This window comes from Habropoda laboriosa, unplaced genomic scaffold, assembly GCF_001263275.1.
Source record: "Habropoda laboriosa isolate 0110345459 unplaced genomic scaffold, ASM126327v1 scaffold120, whole genome shotgun sequence".
NCBI classification, from domain to species: domain Eukaryota; kingdom Metazoa; phylum Arthropoda; class Insecta; order Hymenoptera; family Apidae; genus Habropoda; species Habropoda laboriosa.
The window spans coordinates 211930-231753 of record NW_017100227.1 but is presented as its reverse complement, the minus strand read 5'-3'; the positions used below and the strand labels follow the sequence as shown (position 1 = coordinate 231753).

Sequence of the window (19824 nt, the reverse complement as noted above, 5' to 3'; positions counted from 1 at the left end):
ATTGTTTCTTCGCGAATTTTCTCGATTTTCAAAAAAATGGACTCCGAACCAGAAAAAAACTGTGCCGTTCGCGTCGATTCTTTCGATGGAGAAAGTGGCTCTGTTCCTCGAAGGAGCGAGAAATTCCTGTTCTCGTAATTCCAACACGTCGCGGTTCATTGGCGCGAGGATCGTTACGAAATTTCCAGCAACAATGCGTTACAGTGAGTTGGTCGGCGAAGATGCGTGATGGCGATGCACCATGGTGCGCGTGTACGCGCACGCCGGCCCGCGTTGACAAACTAATCCCCGCGTTATATCGGGTGATCGTAAAGCACGCGCTGACAAGTCAACAGCCGCGTAGTATTTTCGTGGGCGGCTGCGACGAATTTTCGGGAATGTCTCGTCGTACTCGGACGCGCTTACGCTCTACTCGCGGAAAATCTCGAAATTGAACTGGTGATCGTTGAAACGCTGTGATAGCAAATCTATCGAAATTCGACATTTTCCACGTTACTGGGTTGACACGGTATAACGAATGCTCTGGAAACGAACAATACGGAACTTGGACGATTTCCATATTTCGCTGTTGAGAATTTGTCTCGAGACTGAACGTTTTCCTCGACTGCCTCTTTCGTAGTTATTTAAATTCGATTAATACGGTGTTCTGGTAATGAAAAATGTAGAATTTCGCATATTTCGGTGTTGAAATTCTGTCTTGAAATTAAAGGTTTTCGTCGTTCGCTTCTTTGTAGATCTTTCAGTGAGGTTAATGAAATACAGAATTTCGATGATTTCCTTATTTTTTATATTTCAGTGTTGAAGATTCGAATTTCTTTGTATTCGTTTTCTTGAGACACTCTTCTGTTTCTATTGTACACAAATTGTTGGCAAAGTTGAATAATCCTTGATAATTTCACTAGTGTTTCATCGTTCATAATCAGACGTAATTAACATCCTTCCTCGTCTAAATTTATCAGTATTTGATATACTTAAAGCATCTCTTTGTCTTTTCCTTGGAGTTCAATCATTCCCAAACATGACTATTTCATCGTAGCAAACCTATTTCTCTAATTTCACCATACTAATTAATATTCTCCCTCGTCGAAATTTATCAAAGAAAATTACTTCGTTTTTGCACTGTAAGAAAGATAGTTACACTTCAAACATTCGATCTTCTCGTCTCTTCCATCGAGTTCGTCGCCGTCAGCCTCGAATCAATCGTTTCCAGACACGACTAGTTAATCGAAGCTAACCTATTTCTCTCATTTTACGCCTACTGATTAATATTTTCCTTCGTCAAAATTTATCAACGAAAATTCATACGTTTCTCTACTGTGGGCAAGATTGCCAGATTTCAGAAATTCAACGGTTTTCATCCTCTTTCATCGAGTTCGTCTCCGTTTTCCTCGAATTCGTGAAAAAACAGTCTCAAGACAGGTAAAACTGTTCGTAAAGAAATTTTCGAGAGAAATCTCACCTATGAGGTATCGATGATTTTCTAACAGGGGAAATTAATCAGTGGAAAGACACAGCAACAAGTACCTACTCGGCATTGGTGGTGGCGTGAATCGAATTACAGTTGTTTTCGTTTCCGCGTCAACAGCGACTATCATCCACTGGCGATGATTAACTCGTGTAACTGGCGAATGCCGCGGAAATTAAAGTTGCATTATCCAGAACCCGGCTCCGGTTAACTTGACTGTCACGAAGTGTGCTTAACACGGTAACGCGGATTAACGCGTATGCCGGAAGCGACACGTCTTTCACGCTTTGCGGCAATCGAGGGACTTTGCTTCGATAATGCTTCTTCCGATTCTTCATGGACATTTTCCAGCGATTTTTCTTCGATCTCGACTTAGTTTTTCGGGGAACAGTGTCGCTCAACAGTGTCTTCCGCGATGAATTTTTCCAACGGATTACGGATTTTCCTGACTCTGTGGTGACGTGAGGTTGTTACACTTTTCTTCATTTACCTTCAGTGATTAATTTAATTTTAGCAGAATAATTGGAAGTAAGGAATCAGTAAGTCATTATCTGGAATATTTCACGACTGCTTCGGAAATTTTTCCAATTTTTCTTCATTCACGTTCGGTGATGAATTTTCCGCGATGGTTTTAGTCAACGTGCTACGGTCGATTTTAGAATAACTTGAAGTTAGAATGGTGGAAAGTATTCGTTTTCTTCTACCGTCATTATCTAGAATATTTCCAGTTTTTCTTTGTTTACCTTCAGTCATTAATTGTCCGCGACTTTGTATGACAGATTTTAGGAAAATAATTTAAATTTAATTTTTTAGAATATGTCGTGACTTCTAATCAAGTTCCACCATACGCTTGATTTGCGTCAAGTTTGAAAGGTAGTAACATTCTCGATGCTCGAGAGCGAACTTCCAACTTGATTTTCCGCTCTTTAGAATTCCATAGCACTCGCAACATTTCGAAATCTGTCATAAATACACTCGGTTCTCGCAGACCGCCGAACATTTAAATTCGAAGTCGCTCAAAGCACTTGCCAAGTGAAGCGAGAATTTTTCAAAAACAATTGCCAGCCTATGGATTATACGCTTCAAGATAATTCTCATTTTTGCCTTAAAAAGAAGAAGGTGTTTCTAGTGTCGAAATCTTTGACATGAAACTCGGTCGTCGAGATTCTATTCCAAAACGTGAAAAAGAAAAGTCTACGAGTCGATACTTAGAAAAGCTGGGCTACCGTTTACGCGCGTGTATTTTCACCCTATTTCCGTATTTGTGACGCACAAATAATGCAAATAACACGCAGTTTACCGGGACACGTTTCTCTCGATCCTTTCCCGCGTTCATTTGCCCGCGCTAAGTGTTTTTTTATTTTCAATCAAATTAGCTTTCGACTCCAGGAACGCGAGGGGAATATATAGGCTTAAATGCTTGGCCCCTTCGCTGCGGAGCGTTCACGTGTAGAATCCTTAAAAATCGAAATCTCGAAGAACAGCCGTTTGTCGTTAAATTCCATCGATAAAGAAAATCGACGCGAAGATTTGCCACGCGACATCCAGTCGATTTGATAAATGCCAGAACATGAACGAAAGTAACGACGATGTTCCGTAGCGAAGGAGTCAAAAAGAAAAAAGAAAAAGAAATGGAAAGCGTTGCGTCGGTGGTAAAGGCTGCGGCCATGTATAAATAACGCGTCAGTAACCCTATCGAGACTCGATCACACCTCGTTCTCTTAGTTCGAAACGTGAAGAAAATCGTAACGGCGCTCGCAACAAAGACAACAACGAGCAATCGAAGGGTTACTGTCTGCTGGGCGGGCGACGTAAGGGGTGAGGAGGAGGGGGTTCACGGGTCGGGGGTGAAGAACGAGAGACGGGTGGAATGGGGTGCGGGGGAAAATAAGAAACATAGATACAAAGAGGAGGGAGACGCCGGGAGAAAAAGAGGAAGGAAAGAAGAAGGGAACCGACGATCGGCAGGCAGGGGTTGGAGAAAAGGGCGGTCGGGGAGCTGAAAATATGAGATCCGCTCTGGTAGGGACCACCTAGCCAGCCTCCGGTCCTTCCCGTGGCGTCTCCCTCCTCCGCGCAGCTTATCCCCGTCGAGGTGACGCTCTCCTCTGAGCGCGAAGACCGCGGAGGTCGGTGGGGTGCATAGGCGGCGTGTGATTGGCCGCGCGGTGGGCCGGCCAGCCCCCACCACGCCGCCTAAGCGCCGCCCAATCCCCTCTCGCGGCAGTGTACCTCCTCCAGACATCGCATCGGTCGTTCGGTAGCTCTTAGTTTCAGGTTAGGAGCCTGCTAGGACGGGTCTCGTACTCTCTTCCTGAGGTCAACCGAGACGCAAACGGAACGAAACGAAAACGGTACGAGACAAGGGAAAAACCGGAGGCCAGTGAAGTGTGACCGCGTGTAGTGCGTTCTTCTCGGTTTTTCCGCGCGTGTGTTTGGGTGTGATGCCGCCACGGGAGCAGCCACGACGGGCAGCCTGACGACCGGCCTGAAACAACGAGATTCAAACACCTGGTATCCCGTCTGGCCAGCATCATACATTGTCGTCGATGACTTTGGTGAACTCGGGGAGGACATTGTGCGTTTTGGTGTGACCGTGGGGCCAGTGTGTGGTGCGACAGGTCCAGTGTGTTCCGGGACAGTGTCCGGGACTAAGAAACAGGAAGAGACGGTAGCGACGGGCCCGCCGGCCGAGGCGTGCGCCCCAGGAGGCGTCGGCGGCGCCGGCAAACAAAGGGGAACAGTTTTGGACCCGGCGGAGAAGTTCGAAGCCGTCAAAGTGGCTTCGTCACTGGGCCTCCAGGGGCCTTCAGCGCCGATCGGGGCCCAATTACTGGCTACTGGCGGTTCGGAGGATGCACCGTCTGTGTACCACGCGAATCTGCTAGCCAGCAGCAACGCGTCCGTGCTCCAGCAGCCCATTCTAGCTAGCCTGAATACGCCGGCACTGGCCAGCATGCAGGCCTCTGCGGAGGCCAACTCGCTGGACATTCAGGCCATGCAGTCCATGGACTGGCTGTTCAAGAAGGAGCGCATATACCTGCTCGCCCAATTCTGGCAACAGGTAAGTGAGCTACGTGCGTGATTCTCCTGCATCGTGTGTGCATCGACAGTGTGACATGTTGTTTCTCCTAGGAGAGATACCCGCGACCCTACCACCCTCCACATGTTTACTCGAGTCGATCCTCGACCTATTCGAGGGAAACACTGTTTCTCACTCCGTGGTGCTACACCCCGCGGACACTTGTAGCTTCCTGCCCTGCTGCACCGCGGAGAACGATAGATTGTGACTGTGACTCGGAGCTAAAGTGAGACCCTGTACCACCTATAGTCTCGATCCGTTTCTGTTCTTGATCACGTTCGATCGTGCGGTGAAGTGTAGTAAAATGACAGGCGGATTTTAAATCCTCCTACCACGAACCAGATCCGCCAACGGGACGATCGATCCTGATGTGACAATTTCCAAACGAATATCTGTAGCTAGTGAGTACCTAGTCGCGAATTTCCAAATCGAATCCACGTTTCGTGAGTCTTCCAGCTGGTAATTGCTGGTCAGGTTCCCGGCCACTTGGCCGACCCCGAGTTTCAACGAGGGTGCGAGGGTGGCGAAGTTTGCCCGACACTTGCTGTTTGGAGGATAGTTCAGCGATTTAGGGGATGGCTTGACCGACTTGCGGAAATGTGGCCCACATACAGTGGTTGACAACCTGATTTTCTTCAAAGAAAACCGCGTGCTCCTATCCTCGACCTCGTATCCACGATTCTTCGTGAAATTTTTACTCTCCTCGTAGCTAGGTTCCTCGAATATTTCGTTTCACGTATCAACGGTGGACGCGAGAGAAACCAGTTGTGTCGGATCTTCAACTTCGGTACCTGTTTCTCGTGGAAAGTGACAGAACGATCGTGAAAAACAACAGAAACGTGAGAATTTCGTAGAGGTTCCTATAGTTCGATTAATTTCGCCGTGAATAATAAACGATCGTTTTACAAGTGTTCCTCTCGGTTTCAAGTTTTCAACAAGAAAATACCAACATCGAATTAGCAGAAGTGTGTTTCTCGCGTGAAACGAACGTATAAGCAAACAGACATGGTTGTTTCTTAAAACTATATTCTAATTCTGTTAGTATATCGAATGACATGTGGAAGACGTTTTTACAAGCTCTCCTTAATTTTGCATATGTTTGACAAGACGAAACGATATCGTCTAACCGTTTTAGACATCGCTAAACGCTATCTGCAGAACTACCGGAAGCATAATTATACAAATTTCCTGGCATCGTGTTCGTTGTATCGGAACAGGTTTATCCTCGCTAGTGATTTCCTTCAAAGTATCGCGAAACTTATTTTCTACCAATTCTTTTTCACGCGAATCCTGACGTTTACCGTGTACACTTCACACTAGCTTCACAGAAGCTCTCCTTTCTTACAATTACAATTTTTCAATCATCTCCGTATCAAGTACGAATTACTCGAACGGAAAGGAAAAACGAGCTCTCGCCAAGGGAGAGATTTGCTATGAAAAATGACGAAAGACGCCGCGTATAGGAGAAACAATGCGGTCCCGTGTAGCTGGAGGATGACCGTAAACGCGCGACGATCTCCTTGAATAACTGGTGCCGCTTGGCTAGATGCTCTCGATAAAATACGACCGCTTAATAACGCGCGAACTGGTCCCGTACCGGTACGAGATTACGAGCTGACCGGGTCGGGACTATTAATGCCGCATAGTTTCATAATTATGTATATTGATTAGGCCGCGGGGTTAATGACGCCGGAACGTGGCTCGAATATCCGGAAAGCGGAAGACTCATCCCGTCCAGTTTCCGCTGTTTGCTCCTGTTCGCCGTATACCCCGGTTGAATATTTCACCATCGAATTTATGAAACACGGAGACAATTATTGGCAAAGGTTGTCGTCACGTCCCCTTTCCCGACTTAATTCGCTCAGACGTAATCGCAATAGACGCGGGGCAGAAAGGTCGCAGTGAGAGGATCGATGAAGCGGTATAACCTGCTGACACGTTTTGAAGGAAAGTGAAAACGAAAGCCGAAAGTCAAGCTGATCCTTTCGGTGTCGGTTGTTCGCGATTAAACCTCCTGGTCGATGTCTCGATTCTTTCTTCTTTTTTTTTTTTTTTTTTTCGTTCATCGCCGGACTATTACGGTAACGAGTGAGTCAAGGTTCATGGAACGATGACAGATGCTGCGTATTAGTTTTTTTTTTTTTTTTTTTTTTTTTTTTTTCGTTCATCGCCGGACTATTACGGTAACGAGTGAGTCAAGGTTCATGGAACGATGACAGATGCTGCGTATTAGGGAGCACTGAGTCAGTGATAAAGAGCAGCGATCGTTTCTTTCGAATTTCATTTTAGGATTATCGGGATCAAATCGGAACTACGCTCGGATTCTCCATATTTTAGGGACGTGAATTTGTGGAGCGACCGAAACGTGAAATATTTTAGTACAATTTTATACAGGTGTTGCGCTAGCAGTTAATAAGAAAACTGTCAATTCTCCCCGTCCCTCCCGAAAAAAAAAAAAAACGTAGAAACGTTATTTACAGGGATAGGTTAGGTCGTATCAGTAATCAGGCGAGCTAGAAATCTTTCAAAAAGTAAAAGGCGCATTGTCGTTCACCTGACACATGCCAGACTGTTTAAAAGCTCGTTATTCTTCAGAGTAACACGCAAAACTGTAAAGTAATTTTCTACTGGCAACCAGAAGGCAAAGCAGAGAAGCATAGCTCGTTAACGTCACCGTATTTGGTCACGTTCATTTCCAATCCCGTCGATCGACTTTCCTATCGATCACTCAGGTTCCACGGTCCACTAGAAAATTTCCACAGATTCGTGTGTTCGAAGTGCGATCGAAACCGAGCCTAAGAATTGCAGTAACAGCAGCAGCAACGGGCTGCAGAAAACAGGTGCTGAGCCGATCAACAGCGATTCCGGAATCGACGCGCTCGTTAAGAAATTCCTGGTCGGTCGTCCGTCAGTTAGACAAAAATATGCCCGTCTCGCGAGGATTGATTTACGCCGGCAGCCAAAAGCGAGGTCGCACCGGACGTTTGCCGATTTTTAACGAAACCCTGCTGCTCCCCCTCGCCGCCCCCTCCCCTCCCCCCTTCGCCCTTCTCTCCGCGCCGACGAGACTCTCTTCTGGCCCCGTTGATTAGGCGGACGCGGACCCGTGGTGGATTCAGCCGATAGGGAACCTTGGGGAACAAAAATCACTCGGCGACGCCAATTATTAATTGTCCGCGTAGAGAACAAGGCGCGCGGGCGCGTTCGAATGATAGAAAATTCGGAGAGAAGAGACAGTCCGCGTCCGGTCGTGTTTCCACGGAGCGACCGTACGCGTGGAACGAGACCACGAAGCGTACTCCCAATTAGGAGCGTGTCGACCGTGAATGGACAAAAGTTTTGCCATGACTCGCTTCCCCTTTCCTCTCCCCACGCGGTATAACCATGGGCCCCCCTCCCCTCCCCTCTCCAGCTAGCCGCGCGATTCGTCAGGCGGTAGGGGGATCCCTGACGCGGTTCCCGAGATCCCCGTGTGGCGGCGACACTTGCCGAGACGCGGAGACGACGCGGAGACGTGAGTCACGCGTGTTCCAACGACGCGCGCCGCGGCCGGTGAGAAGAGTGGCCGTGCGCGCGAACATTCGCCTCCTGGATCCTCTGTTGCTCGCTAGAGCATGCATCGCTCATACTACTCTCCGCGACACTTTCTTAGATGCTGCGATACCGTCTTTCCAGCCGTTCTGTTACTCGAGATAGGCGAACGCTTTTTGTCGATCTGGTGGTTTTTTTGAACGAAGATTGGTTACTTTGCGCAAATTTGGATGTTTAGGTTTGAGAAGTAACTCGATGATAACGATATACTGGAAACAGGGAAATTCTTCGGTAGCCTTGTTGGGCGATGAGGGATTACGTTCAGTTACATATTTTTGCGAAAATTTGGACTCCAAATGTGGGTGTTTAGGTTTTTATAGTGACCTGTCGAGTATAGTCGGTGGAAGCGATATAACAAGGTCGTAAAATTTATCAGACGTCAAAGTCCTACACGTAATCTGAGCGCGGAAGCAGCAATTCGAGTGAGATAAGGAGGTTGAGATTCGTTCAGGGATGTTCGATGTCAACTTGGAATTGGTTCCTCCATTGCAGTGTGTTTGAAAAACTTGTGTTTAACAACAATACTTACAAATAACGTAATGCTTTAATTTGCGAACTCACTATATCGTTTCCACCAACTATACAATTTATCGTTTGAGAATTTGAGAAACAGAGACATCTCCTGATCTGATTCATCTCTCACTGCTTACCGCCTATATTCTTCGCTTTGATTTATTTATTTTTCCTCGAGTACCGTCTCGTAACCCTGCTCACTCAGATTCACTTGCTCATTCGTTACACTCGTTCGAATCGACTTTTACAGTTTCTGCAGATCAACGATTGAACGCACAAATTACGAACTAATAACGTAAAAGATCCAACAATGTATTAGTCAGGATTTATTGGTAGGATATTGTTTTACTTCTGCGAAGTGAATTAACCTAACCTCGAAGTTTCGTAGTAAAATAAAGTAATTCGCTGTCACACTCCTTTCTATCACCTGTCAATCTCATAAATCTATCTTCTCTAGAAGAAAAGATCAATTTTTTCCTATTCGCACCGCGCTTTGCAAAGTGTTTCTCGAAGAATTTCTTTCAAAGAACACTACCTTTTCTCACAGACACTGAAACGTTCTTTTTTTATTTTATGACTAAAAATTGATCACTCTTCACTTGCGTAGGTTTCGGTATTCTTTAAATAGTTTCCTTCAGTCCTCTCGAAATTTCTCTATTTATTCACCTGTCACGAGAAGATTTATACGTATCACAATGTATCTAAAATCATCAACGTTTCTCCATCTTATGTACCCTCTTAAAAAACACAGTACGCGAATATGTTACTCGTGAAGAATGGAAACGAAGCAAAAAGAAATATAGATCTTTCGGATTGGACACTTGATAGGACGAATTTATTAATTTAATCGAGACTATTATTATGATACTTTAAATTTTACGCAAACTCAACCAGTTCAATGTCAAAGTCCCTAATCATCCAAAAGATTCACCATAAACGAGACGTAGCGCACTTGAAAGAACACCTTGCTGGTCAAAGGACAATTGTCGCGATCGTGAAAACGGGCCAATGTGTGAAAATCATACTTCAAATAGCAATTTTACGAAAACTCGATCAATTCAATATTAAATTCTCTAATCATCCTTATTAAAAGGATAATATCAGGTCAGAGGACAATTGTCGCGATCATGAAAACGAACCAACGTGGAAATCATACTTTAACACTTTAAACAACAATTTTACGAAATCTCAATCAGTTCAATATTAAAATCCTCAATCACCGTTACCAAAAGGATCCGCCATAAACGAAACGTAGTCCATTTGAAAAAGCACCCAAGCGATCAGGAGACAATTGTCGCGTACATGAAAACGAGTCAACGTAGAAGTTCTACTTTAAACAGCAGTTTTCCAAAAACTCGGTCAATTCAGCGTCTCCAATCATCGAAAAGATTCACCATAAGCGTGACGTATTCGACTCGAAGTAACACCTAACTGGTCGGAGGACAATTGTCGCGAACATGAAAACGGGCCAACGTGGGAATCATTGCCGTATTCCACTGACACAAGAAACTGTATCGCGCGGCGTGTCGGCCTCGAAATAGAATATAGAGGGTTATTTCGGATGCGTCGTCTCGTTGGTCTAGTCCAGGGCTGGTCTAAACCTCCGGGGTTCACCCGTTTTACGAGCTACCGGCAGGCAACACGACCGCTTAGGTGGTGACTACAATCGAGCGCAGGTGCACCATGCCGCGTGTATATTTGCCGTTCGTCTCGTCGCCTTATTAAAACGCATTACCAGCGACGCAACGAGTGTCGAACACTAGAGAACGCGTGAACCATTCGCCGGACACAGGAAAGAACAAAAGGGTTGCGTTTATAGGGGCTGATCATGCGTCGGGGTTTACACGTGACAGGTGTTTTTTCTAATTTATTCAGCAGTTAGTTTTTTCTTCTTTTTTTTTTTTTACCTCTCACTTATGAAACGTGTCATTTGTTCGAATTATTATCATTATCCACGCTAATGCAGCTCGAACGCCGCTGGCCTCGAAACAAAGCGTTGTTGCTCGTGTTCGCTTAAGCAACGGTGCTTTTCCAATGAAAATGGAATTACGGTAAACGTGTGCCTATGATAATTATGGTAATCTCGAAATTGTCACATAGATTCCGTGAATTTTATACGATTCTCGCGTAACGTTTGACGTTTCACTTATTACCTCCTTTCGATTGCCTCCATCGTTGTCCATTTGCGCAACTATATATAGGGAACAGACAGCACGAGTATAATGGTATTAATAAAGTTGGCTTACGAGAGACAGTTGCAATTATTTTGGTACTTTTGACTGCCGAAGAATCGCGATGTTCCACGATGTGAACTGTTTCCTCGTTGTGGCAAAATTTGAGAACATTCGATCGGGAGAGAGACAGTTGCAATTATTTTGGTACTTTTGACTGCCGAAGAATCGCGATGTTCCACGATGTGAAATGTTTCCTCGTTGTGGCAAAATTTGAGAACATTCGATCGGGAGAGATTGCAAAACGAAACGTAAATTTCGGTTTCTTTTTCTTTAAAAAAGGAAAAGAACGATCGTGATGTGTATAATTATTTCTGACTACTGGGACAATCGTTGTGTCAAATATTTCCTCGTTGTGACAAATTTTTGAAGGCATCCGATCGCGAAAGATGGCAAAAATTACCGTGTAAATCTCGTTTTTTCATGAATGGAAATTTGTCTGGGGAGAAGAAAATAATCGCCGTGTGTTTGGAACAAAGTGAAACGAAAACCTGAATTGTCCGTCTGTCCATCACGATACAACGATACATCCGTGGCCGTTATTTCTGAAATCGGTGGTTAACTGCCGGAGCTGTAGAGCTCTCCCGCCAAACAGTGATTCACCCACACTCTAAAAATATCGAGATACACGCATCGTGAAATGCGAGTCTCGTGTGAGCCTTAATGAGCGTTTCCGAGAATTCCCGCTGCCGTTCGGCCGCGAGGGGAAAAGAAGAAAATTCTCTGTGACACAGGGTGGCTGGGAAACCTTGGACATATTTTCGTGAAGCGAATGACAGCTAATGACCGCGAGCGCGCATGCCGATGACGTTTTCTTTGATTCTGCATCGGTCATTTTCGAAATAGCGGTTATTTCATATTTCGGATTTCTTTTCGTTATCTCATCGTCTGAATCTCTTACGTTTCACCTTCCTCGTTTTAACAACTGATTGCAGGAGTGAGAGTTATGAGATTAACGAAGAGTAATATGTTTGATAGATTTTCATAAATGAAAATTTAATACAAGTATTCGAAGATTTTCGGAGCAACGAATTTCCTTTGATTCTGCATCGATCACATTCGAAATAGCGATTACTTCATACTTCGTATTTTAGATTTGTTACATTTCACCTTCGTCGTTTTAATAGCTAATTTTAGGAATGAGTGTTAACTAAGAAGTTTGATTTAGATACATCGATATTGAATCTGCGACTAATTCTTTATAAATTTCAATTTACCTCATTTCGTTTGATTTAAATGACAGGAAAATTCGTAAAATTGCTAACTATTTTCTGCAAATTTTACGGTAACTTCCAATACAAAGTGATCGTAAACGTTCAGTTGATAATGTACAGGTACGCTCTGTAAAAGTGGTCAGTCGTTTACGAAGAGCGCACACATACGCCCGTCTAATACCGAAAGTCAGGCAACACCAGAGTGCACCAGACGTTTCTCTATCATGAAACGGTTCATTTTCAATCATACATATTGAATAATAACTCTTTCGTCCAACGACACAGCGAGCACTTTCTGTCTCCAATTATGTCACAGCGAAAGGGTTAATATATTAGAAAATTTTCGAATTACTTTCGCGATCGTTCTAACTGAACCAAGCTAATCGCTTCTAATGTCAATTGTTGAAGTTTGCAAACCAATTAGGTATATCTATTAACGAACAAGTATATTAAAAAAAAAAAAGAAGATAAAACAATCGATTTTCGAAGTTCAAACAAAAGTAGGATAAATCGGAGAAAATTGCTGTAGCAGCGTTGCGCAACGAAATGTCGCAATGTACAAAGTTTTTCACCTGTTTCCAAGAATTCGCCGGTAGGTTCGAATTTCTCGTTGGAACTGAGCACGTTAATTATCCCGTACGCAACCCCTTAAACAGCCCGTTCACGACCGGTAGGGTGCTACGTGTCGCTAATTTCTACGCAGGAATCGCAAATTGGCACGCGTGTGTGTGCAACAGATGCGCCAGCCACGCGAACGCACCGCCACGTTCGGAAATATTTGCCAGCTCTCCTCCACCCCCGTTTCTCCGTAGGGATAGGAAGAGCTCGGGCTATTGTGCCTGCCTGCCACTCGCTGGAACGAAGAATCGAAAATCGAGCAGCCCTGGATTGTTTTCCATTTTCCCCCCCTTTTTTTTTCGTTTTTTACCATTATTTTTCTTCCTTTTTTTTTGTTCGCTCAACAGAGGAGAATGTGGGAACAGTGTTTCGACTTCCATTTTCACTGTCTGTCTATCTTCCTCATCCGGGGAATAATTGACATTTTTTTATGGTTTCGTCCGAGTGCATCGGATATAAATATAACATATCTCCTCGCTCGTTTTGTTCACAAGTATTGATTAATGTCTGTAAGCTTGTGTGCAAGTGGTGCACTCTGAATCGATGATTAGTCGATAGATAGCTTGTACTTGAAGTAGCCACTTCAATTTGAAAATTATCCTTTTCACCAGAGCGGCATTTTCAACGTGTAAATTATTTACCGTATTCATTGGATAAGTGATCGTTCCAATACCTCAGATCACTTATCCAATTTTTATACAATTTAACGTATTACATTCGAAGTACTCGAATTATCACTTATCCAATCAAAGTGGTAAAGAAATATCGACGATTAGTCGATAGATAGGTTTAATTTGATGTAGTTGCTTCAGTTGTACTTTTCATATCGTGTTATGAAATTTGCTCGTTGAATAAAAATTGGATAATTACCGGAGCCATTCGAATTATCACAACAATTGCCAAGTTACCTCGCGACAAGCTTTCGTATTTATCGCAGGACGAAGTATGGCCATTCGTTGACGAGCTCGGAGCTTCGACAATCGTGTAATTTATCAGCTGCAAGCTAGGAATATCGTTAGGGGATGAATGTCATCGCTTTCAACGTTCACTGAACTTAACGTCTTAGGTAATTGTATAGCGCCCTCGCTGCGCGCAATTTACCGGTTTCCCCTTTCCTCTTCCTCTTCTTCTTCTTACTCTTTCTCGCGTTTTCTTCTTTTTTTTTTATAATACTGTTCCCCGCACAGTGGACGAAGTTTATTGTCGTCGTAAATTTTTCCGTGAGCCGGCCTCCGATCGCTAACGTTCCTCTCTCCCCGCGGCGCGCGTTCGGAGACTATTCAAAGGTCGCTTGGAACCATTCCAAAATTCCGAATCGTATGGGACGACATCGCTGCGATTCCTGCGGCGATTCGAGCTTAAGTGAATCCAGAGTGAGCCGTAAACCCAGGCTAAATAAACTTCGATTTAAGGGAATGACGCCCCTCTGAGATGCGCTTTCATTCGCTCAATTTTGCCGCGAGCGCAGCCGCTTTTCTTCGTGTGTCTGCGCGATTGGGATCGATACAAAAGCGACGTTCGATCCACGTTCAAAAGCACTGTGTACACCGGGGAAGGATTTCTCAATAGTGATTTGCATTTGGAACAAATTATTTGCATCGCTTTCTTTCCCATTCTTTTGTCTCTTTCTGGACCGTGTACGTCCCTACTTGAATCAAGTATACACTTGAACTGCTTTCTTTCAACGAGTTTTATTGATATTGTAATATTTGTTTATGTATATTGGTGCAGTATTCGCAATTTTGATCGAGCTTACGTTTGTTTTCAATTTTTCTAATCTAATCGCGTTACTTTTTCGAGATTGTCAACTCTTTTCGAAAAACCATGTAGTATAATTATAATTTATTATGTGATTAGTACAATTGTTAATTATTTATTCATTCTACTGCAAATTACGTGCTGGACCTTTTTTCATTCGCGACACTTGTCAGAAGAATGACTTTCGTTTAAACTGAAGGAGGAAAGCAAAATTAATTAAGCAATTATGAATTATTTATAATTCGTTACCTTCCATCTATTAATCTATTTTCAACAATATTACAATACAATTTCTTGGACTTCTAAGTTCGATAAATTCTGACATTTTCTTTTTTCCAATTTTCCGTCAGCAATTCCCGTTGAGTCATTCGTAAAATCCACAATGTGTACAGTGATTCAGAGCTTTCTAAAAAGCTTCCTACTGAACACGATAAGCTCGCGGAACGGATTATAATTGTTAATTATTTAGAATTCAATGCTTTCCACTAATTTGTCTATATTCAAATGTTACATTTCCGAGTTAGATAAGTCCTGAAATTTTCTTTTCCCAATTTTCGGAATTAGACAAGTCCTAAAATTTTCCTTTCCCAATTTTCGAAATTAGATAAGTCCTGAAATTTTCTTTTCCCAATTTTCGGAATTAGACAAATCGATGTTACATTTCCGAGTTAGATAAGTCCTGAAATTTTCTTTTCCCAATTTTCGGAATTAGACAAATCCTGAAATTGTCTTTTCCCAATTTTCGAGATTAGACAAGTCCTGAAATTGTCTTTTTCCCAATTTTCGAGGTTAGACAAGTCCTGAAATTTTCTTTTCCCAATTTTCGGAATTAGACAAATCCTGAAATTGTCTTTTCCCACTTTTCGGAATTAGACAAGTCCTGAAATTGTCTTCTTCCCAATTTTCGAGATTAGACAAGTCCTGAAATTGTCTTTTTCCCAATTTTCGAGGTTAGACAAGTCCTGAAATTGTCTTTTCCCAATTTTCGAGATTAGACAAATCCTGAAATTGTCTTTTCCCAATTTTCGAGATTAGACAAGTCCTGAAATTGTGTTTTTCCCAATTTTCGAGAAGATTAGACAAATCCTGAAATTGTCTTTTCCCAATTTTCGAGATTAGACAAATCCTGAAATTGTCTTTTCCCAATTTTCGAGATTAGACAAATCCTGAAATTGTCTTTTCCCAATTTTCGAGATTAGACAAGTCCTGAAATTGTTTTTTTCCCAATTTTCGAGGTTAGACAAGTCCTGAAACAATCTTTTTCCCAATATTCCCCATCAGCAGTTCCCGTTGAGTCATTCGCAAAGTCTATAGCCCAGTGATTCAGAGGATTGTAAAAAGCTTGCTACTGAACGCGATAAGCTCGCGAAACGGTTGCAGGCTACAGTTGGCGAGCAGTTTAAATGACCGGAACCAAATGTGAGGAGCACACGCGTCGATTCCTTTATCATCGAGGATGACCAATACCGATGACGGGGGATTGAGCCGGGCGTCGCAAAGCATCGCAGGGGAGGCACCACGTCTGCGTTCTTGCACGGCGTCGCTGTTTGCCGACGCAAGCGCGCAGTGCACGCACGAATTTATGTTTAACATGTGCGATTACTGTATTCGCGACTACTTCGCGTGATTATCAAACGAACATGGTGGGGGAGAGACATAGAGAGGAGGGAGGGAGAACCGGCAATTACCTAAGAATCATGTTTATGTTTCGCTACTGTTTGTTTAGCATTTAAACAAATTTCGTTTCCTTTTTTTTTATTTATGCATATGTACAGAGTGTCACGTAATTAGTGGTGAAAGCGGGAAAGTGGTAATTCCACGTGAGAAAATGAATGGAGAATAAAATTTATTTTTTGAGAAAAATTACTTGGAATATTTGCCGACTATTTTCATTGCACATATTAATTCTGTTCGGTAATTGAGGATATACGAAAAACAAGACGAATCGTATTCTACGTGCATTTCAAAAATAAAGATTGAAACCAAGCTTATATAAGTAAAATAATTAATTAACAAGAAATATATACATAATAACACAATAAATAAATGATTAGAATAAATTCCTAATAATAATTCATACATTCACTTACGACTACCGTGTTGATTAAAAATGTGAAATTATCAATTAGACAATTTATAATCTTACTAAAGTAGAAAAATAAAATACTTTGTTCTGAAACCTTATTTTTTCAAATCATTATTACAATTATTTTTATTTTCACTCAAACATCTTCCACCAGCTGATTCCATTTCAGCCCCTATCTTTCTATCAATTTTTTCAAATCTTTCAATAATTTAAATACCTACACCACCTTTCAACGTTTCTTTATTCTCGCCCAATTTCGACTGATAGTTTCTCGACCATCTTCCTCGACGCTCCCAGCCGATTTATTTCAGCCCCTATTCGCCGCGTATCTTTCTAAGAACCGTCCTATCTGATCCTCGATTCCTATCTTTGGCTCCATTTTCGGACTTCTCTCTTTCGTTCGAATCTCTTTCTTCCGTCGATTCTACCCGTTCCTTTGAATCCCCTTTTTCCTCCTCTCCCCATCTTTTCCCTCCAGGCTTCTCTCTCTCCCTCTCCCTCCCTCTCTCTCTCTCTCACCCTCCCCCGCCTCGCCGCTCCACGTCCTCGCCCCGTTTCGCTCATTGTTGCTCCGCCTTTCGTTCGTACGTCAAATAACAGCTATTGAAAATCGTTGATTCATGAATAGTCATCGTATCGCCAATTAGCGGGTCGGATGAATATTCACGGGTGCGACGGACCGTCTATCGTTCACCTATACGCGCTTTGTCACGCGATAACGCTACTCGTTGCCGTTGTGGCGCACGTTCGAACACGGCCCGCCAACGGAGAAATAAATCAGAATGACGGATTAATCGGTTCGGTTGCTTATTCGACTCGTAGCCGCGCGGCCGCGTTTCGATCGAGTAATTTTCAAACGGGCCTACGATCACTGCAAATAATCGCCGCTAATGGTGAACGGTTCTCGCCGCGATTCCACCAACTCCCCCCCACCTCTCTCGCAACCGGCCAAATTGACTTCTGATGGAATTACTTAACGAACGGTGATTAGCTTTGTTACACGCCGTTGCCACTGTTTCTCCGATATTTCCAGCAGACATTGCGAAAGAAATGCGTGTTTTCGAATTTCTAGGGAAGAATAGATATGTTAAACTTTGGTACATTTTAATTGTCAGAAATGAAAGTGAATGGAACGTTGATTATCTGGAAGAATTTTTCTTCGCGAGGAAAGTGCGGCTTAAATGTGCCGTTTCATTTTTTTTTTCTTTTTTTTTTAGTAATTCGAAAAAATGGATTTAAAGAAAATAGAAAAATTCAGCAGCGACGTTTCTTCGTTCGACGATAAGAGAATGCTTAGATTTCGACGAGAATTAACGAAACGAAATTTTTCTATGTTCCTGGGCGAAAGATTGGCTATATTTTTGGTTCCGCTAGAAATTCGATCGCAGAGGCTAGCCTAGAAATTATACGATACAGCTTTATATCGCGTGATCCACGCGAAAATAAATAGATACTCGGTAAATCCAGCGTGGCGTTGGTCGCGAACAAACGCCTAGCTTTCCTCTCGCCTCTGATAGCGGACACCGTTCCAACGAATATCACTCGATTCGTTTCGAATCCACTTCCCGGCAGATTCGGTTTCAATCTATCAATCTCGAAAGCCCCGTCGTGCTTTGATCTACGAAAGCAATCTTATCGATGCGCATACGATATGCCGTCGATGCATATGTATTCGCAGTTCCGAGCCCCGAGGCTTCAGGAGTCTCTGATATTTGCTTAAGTGATTTTCTTAGCTTTATGAAGCTTCCAAGGGCTGTTTTTATCATTTTAATTGCACTCTCTCTTGATTGTATGATTTTGACAGCCTGATACAGTTCGAGATAGCAATTTACCGAGAAAATTGATCGTTGTAATAATAAATAATAACGATCTCAAACATTGCGTAGGAGTGTTAGAATTTTGATAAACGTCCTGAAATTTTGCACAGTGTTTCAACCAGTGTTGATCAATTTTTATTCGACCGAATTGATCTACCTTGCTCCCGAAACATTTCTGATGAGATGTTTGAGAAAAGAGTTTAAATCAAATTTATATAAAATTCATCGAAAGAAGAAATTGATTCGTCTTTTTTATTTGAAAGCTTATTTGAAAGATTGGTTCATTTCTTACTCGTAAGTAACGAATAATTCGAATTGATTCATTCGTTGTTCGTGAATAAGTTTCGTAAGAAACTGGTTTCGACCTATGAAAATGATTTATAAACAGCGATACAGTTATCGCTTCCCTTTTCCTGTGAAGATTTGCAATACGGTCACGAGAAAAATCCCGAGATATAGAAAACTGTCGAAAACTTACTGTAGAAAAAATCGATTCCACGTGAAGTGAATTCGATGCACGATAATACGGTGGAAAAGGAAACTCGCTATCGGCAATCGAGACTCAGACCATCTTGTTTTACGCATGTAAATTCATCCGGACGTGACGTGGCGCAAGTCTCGTGGCCGTATGAAAGCCGTCTAAGGCCATCTGTACCAATCGGTGTCCATTAAGTCGGTATAGCGACCCGTTTACATTTTGGTTTCATTTTTACAGATTTCTTTCAGCTGTCGTACTTGAATCGACACCTCTATCTTAGCAAATACAACGTAATCCAGTATTTTATCGTTTATAACGTAGCTTTAGGATTTTAAGTTCCGTTGAGCGTAGAGGAAATGACTAATATGCGATTTAGCGATTCGAATGCAGGATTAAATTGAAAAATAAAGGTAAGCAAATCTAAAGGAGAATTTGATGAAATAGATAAGATAAAAAGGACGAAGGTTAGAAAAAAAATTTCGAGTGAAAATTGAGTAAAAGAAGAAAAACTATGGATATTGATCTCAGAATCAAGTTTGATATTAAATTTTTCATATATATATATTTTTCTAAATGTTTGAATTTGAATTGGACCTTTCGGAAATTCGAAGAGATCGCGACACATTTTCTTAAGTCACTGATTCACTGACGGTGGTTTGTTAATGACGCAGTTGATCGGTGTAATTTTCTCTCGGTCAGGACTTTCGATCGAATTATCTTATCGACGTTGTCCGCGGCGGTAAATTATGTATTTACACAGACGTCGGTTCGCGTTTGTCTGAACGGAGGATCGGCAAAAACATCCTCCGTCATTTCAAACCCAACGAACAACTTATTTCGATCGACCGGTAGTAAATATTTGAATCGCCATCATAACAACAATTGTAACAACGCTACGCGTATTTCTCTGAAATTTCATTTTTATTCCCTTCCCTGTTTTCTTTTTCTTTTTTTTTTTTTTTTTTTTTTTT

At 42.6% G+C, this 19824-nt stretch overlaps 1 protein-coding gene across 1 annotated transcript in view; it reads left to right on the top strand.

The window, feature by feature from the left end:
* The first annotated feature begins 4338 nt into the window (after positions 1 to 4338).
* LOC108571202 (homeobox protein cut) overlaps positions 4339 to 19824 on the top strand; it is a 147778-nt gene continuing 132292 nt past the window's right edge. Inside the window, exon 1 of the mRNA XM_017933198.1 lies at positions 4339 to 4529. Within this exon, the coding sequence (XP_017788687.1) occupies positions 4422 to 4529 (108 nt within the window). The 5' untranslated portion in view covers positions 4339 to 4421. The remainder of the gene's footprint in view (positions 4530 to 19824) is intronic.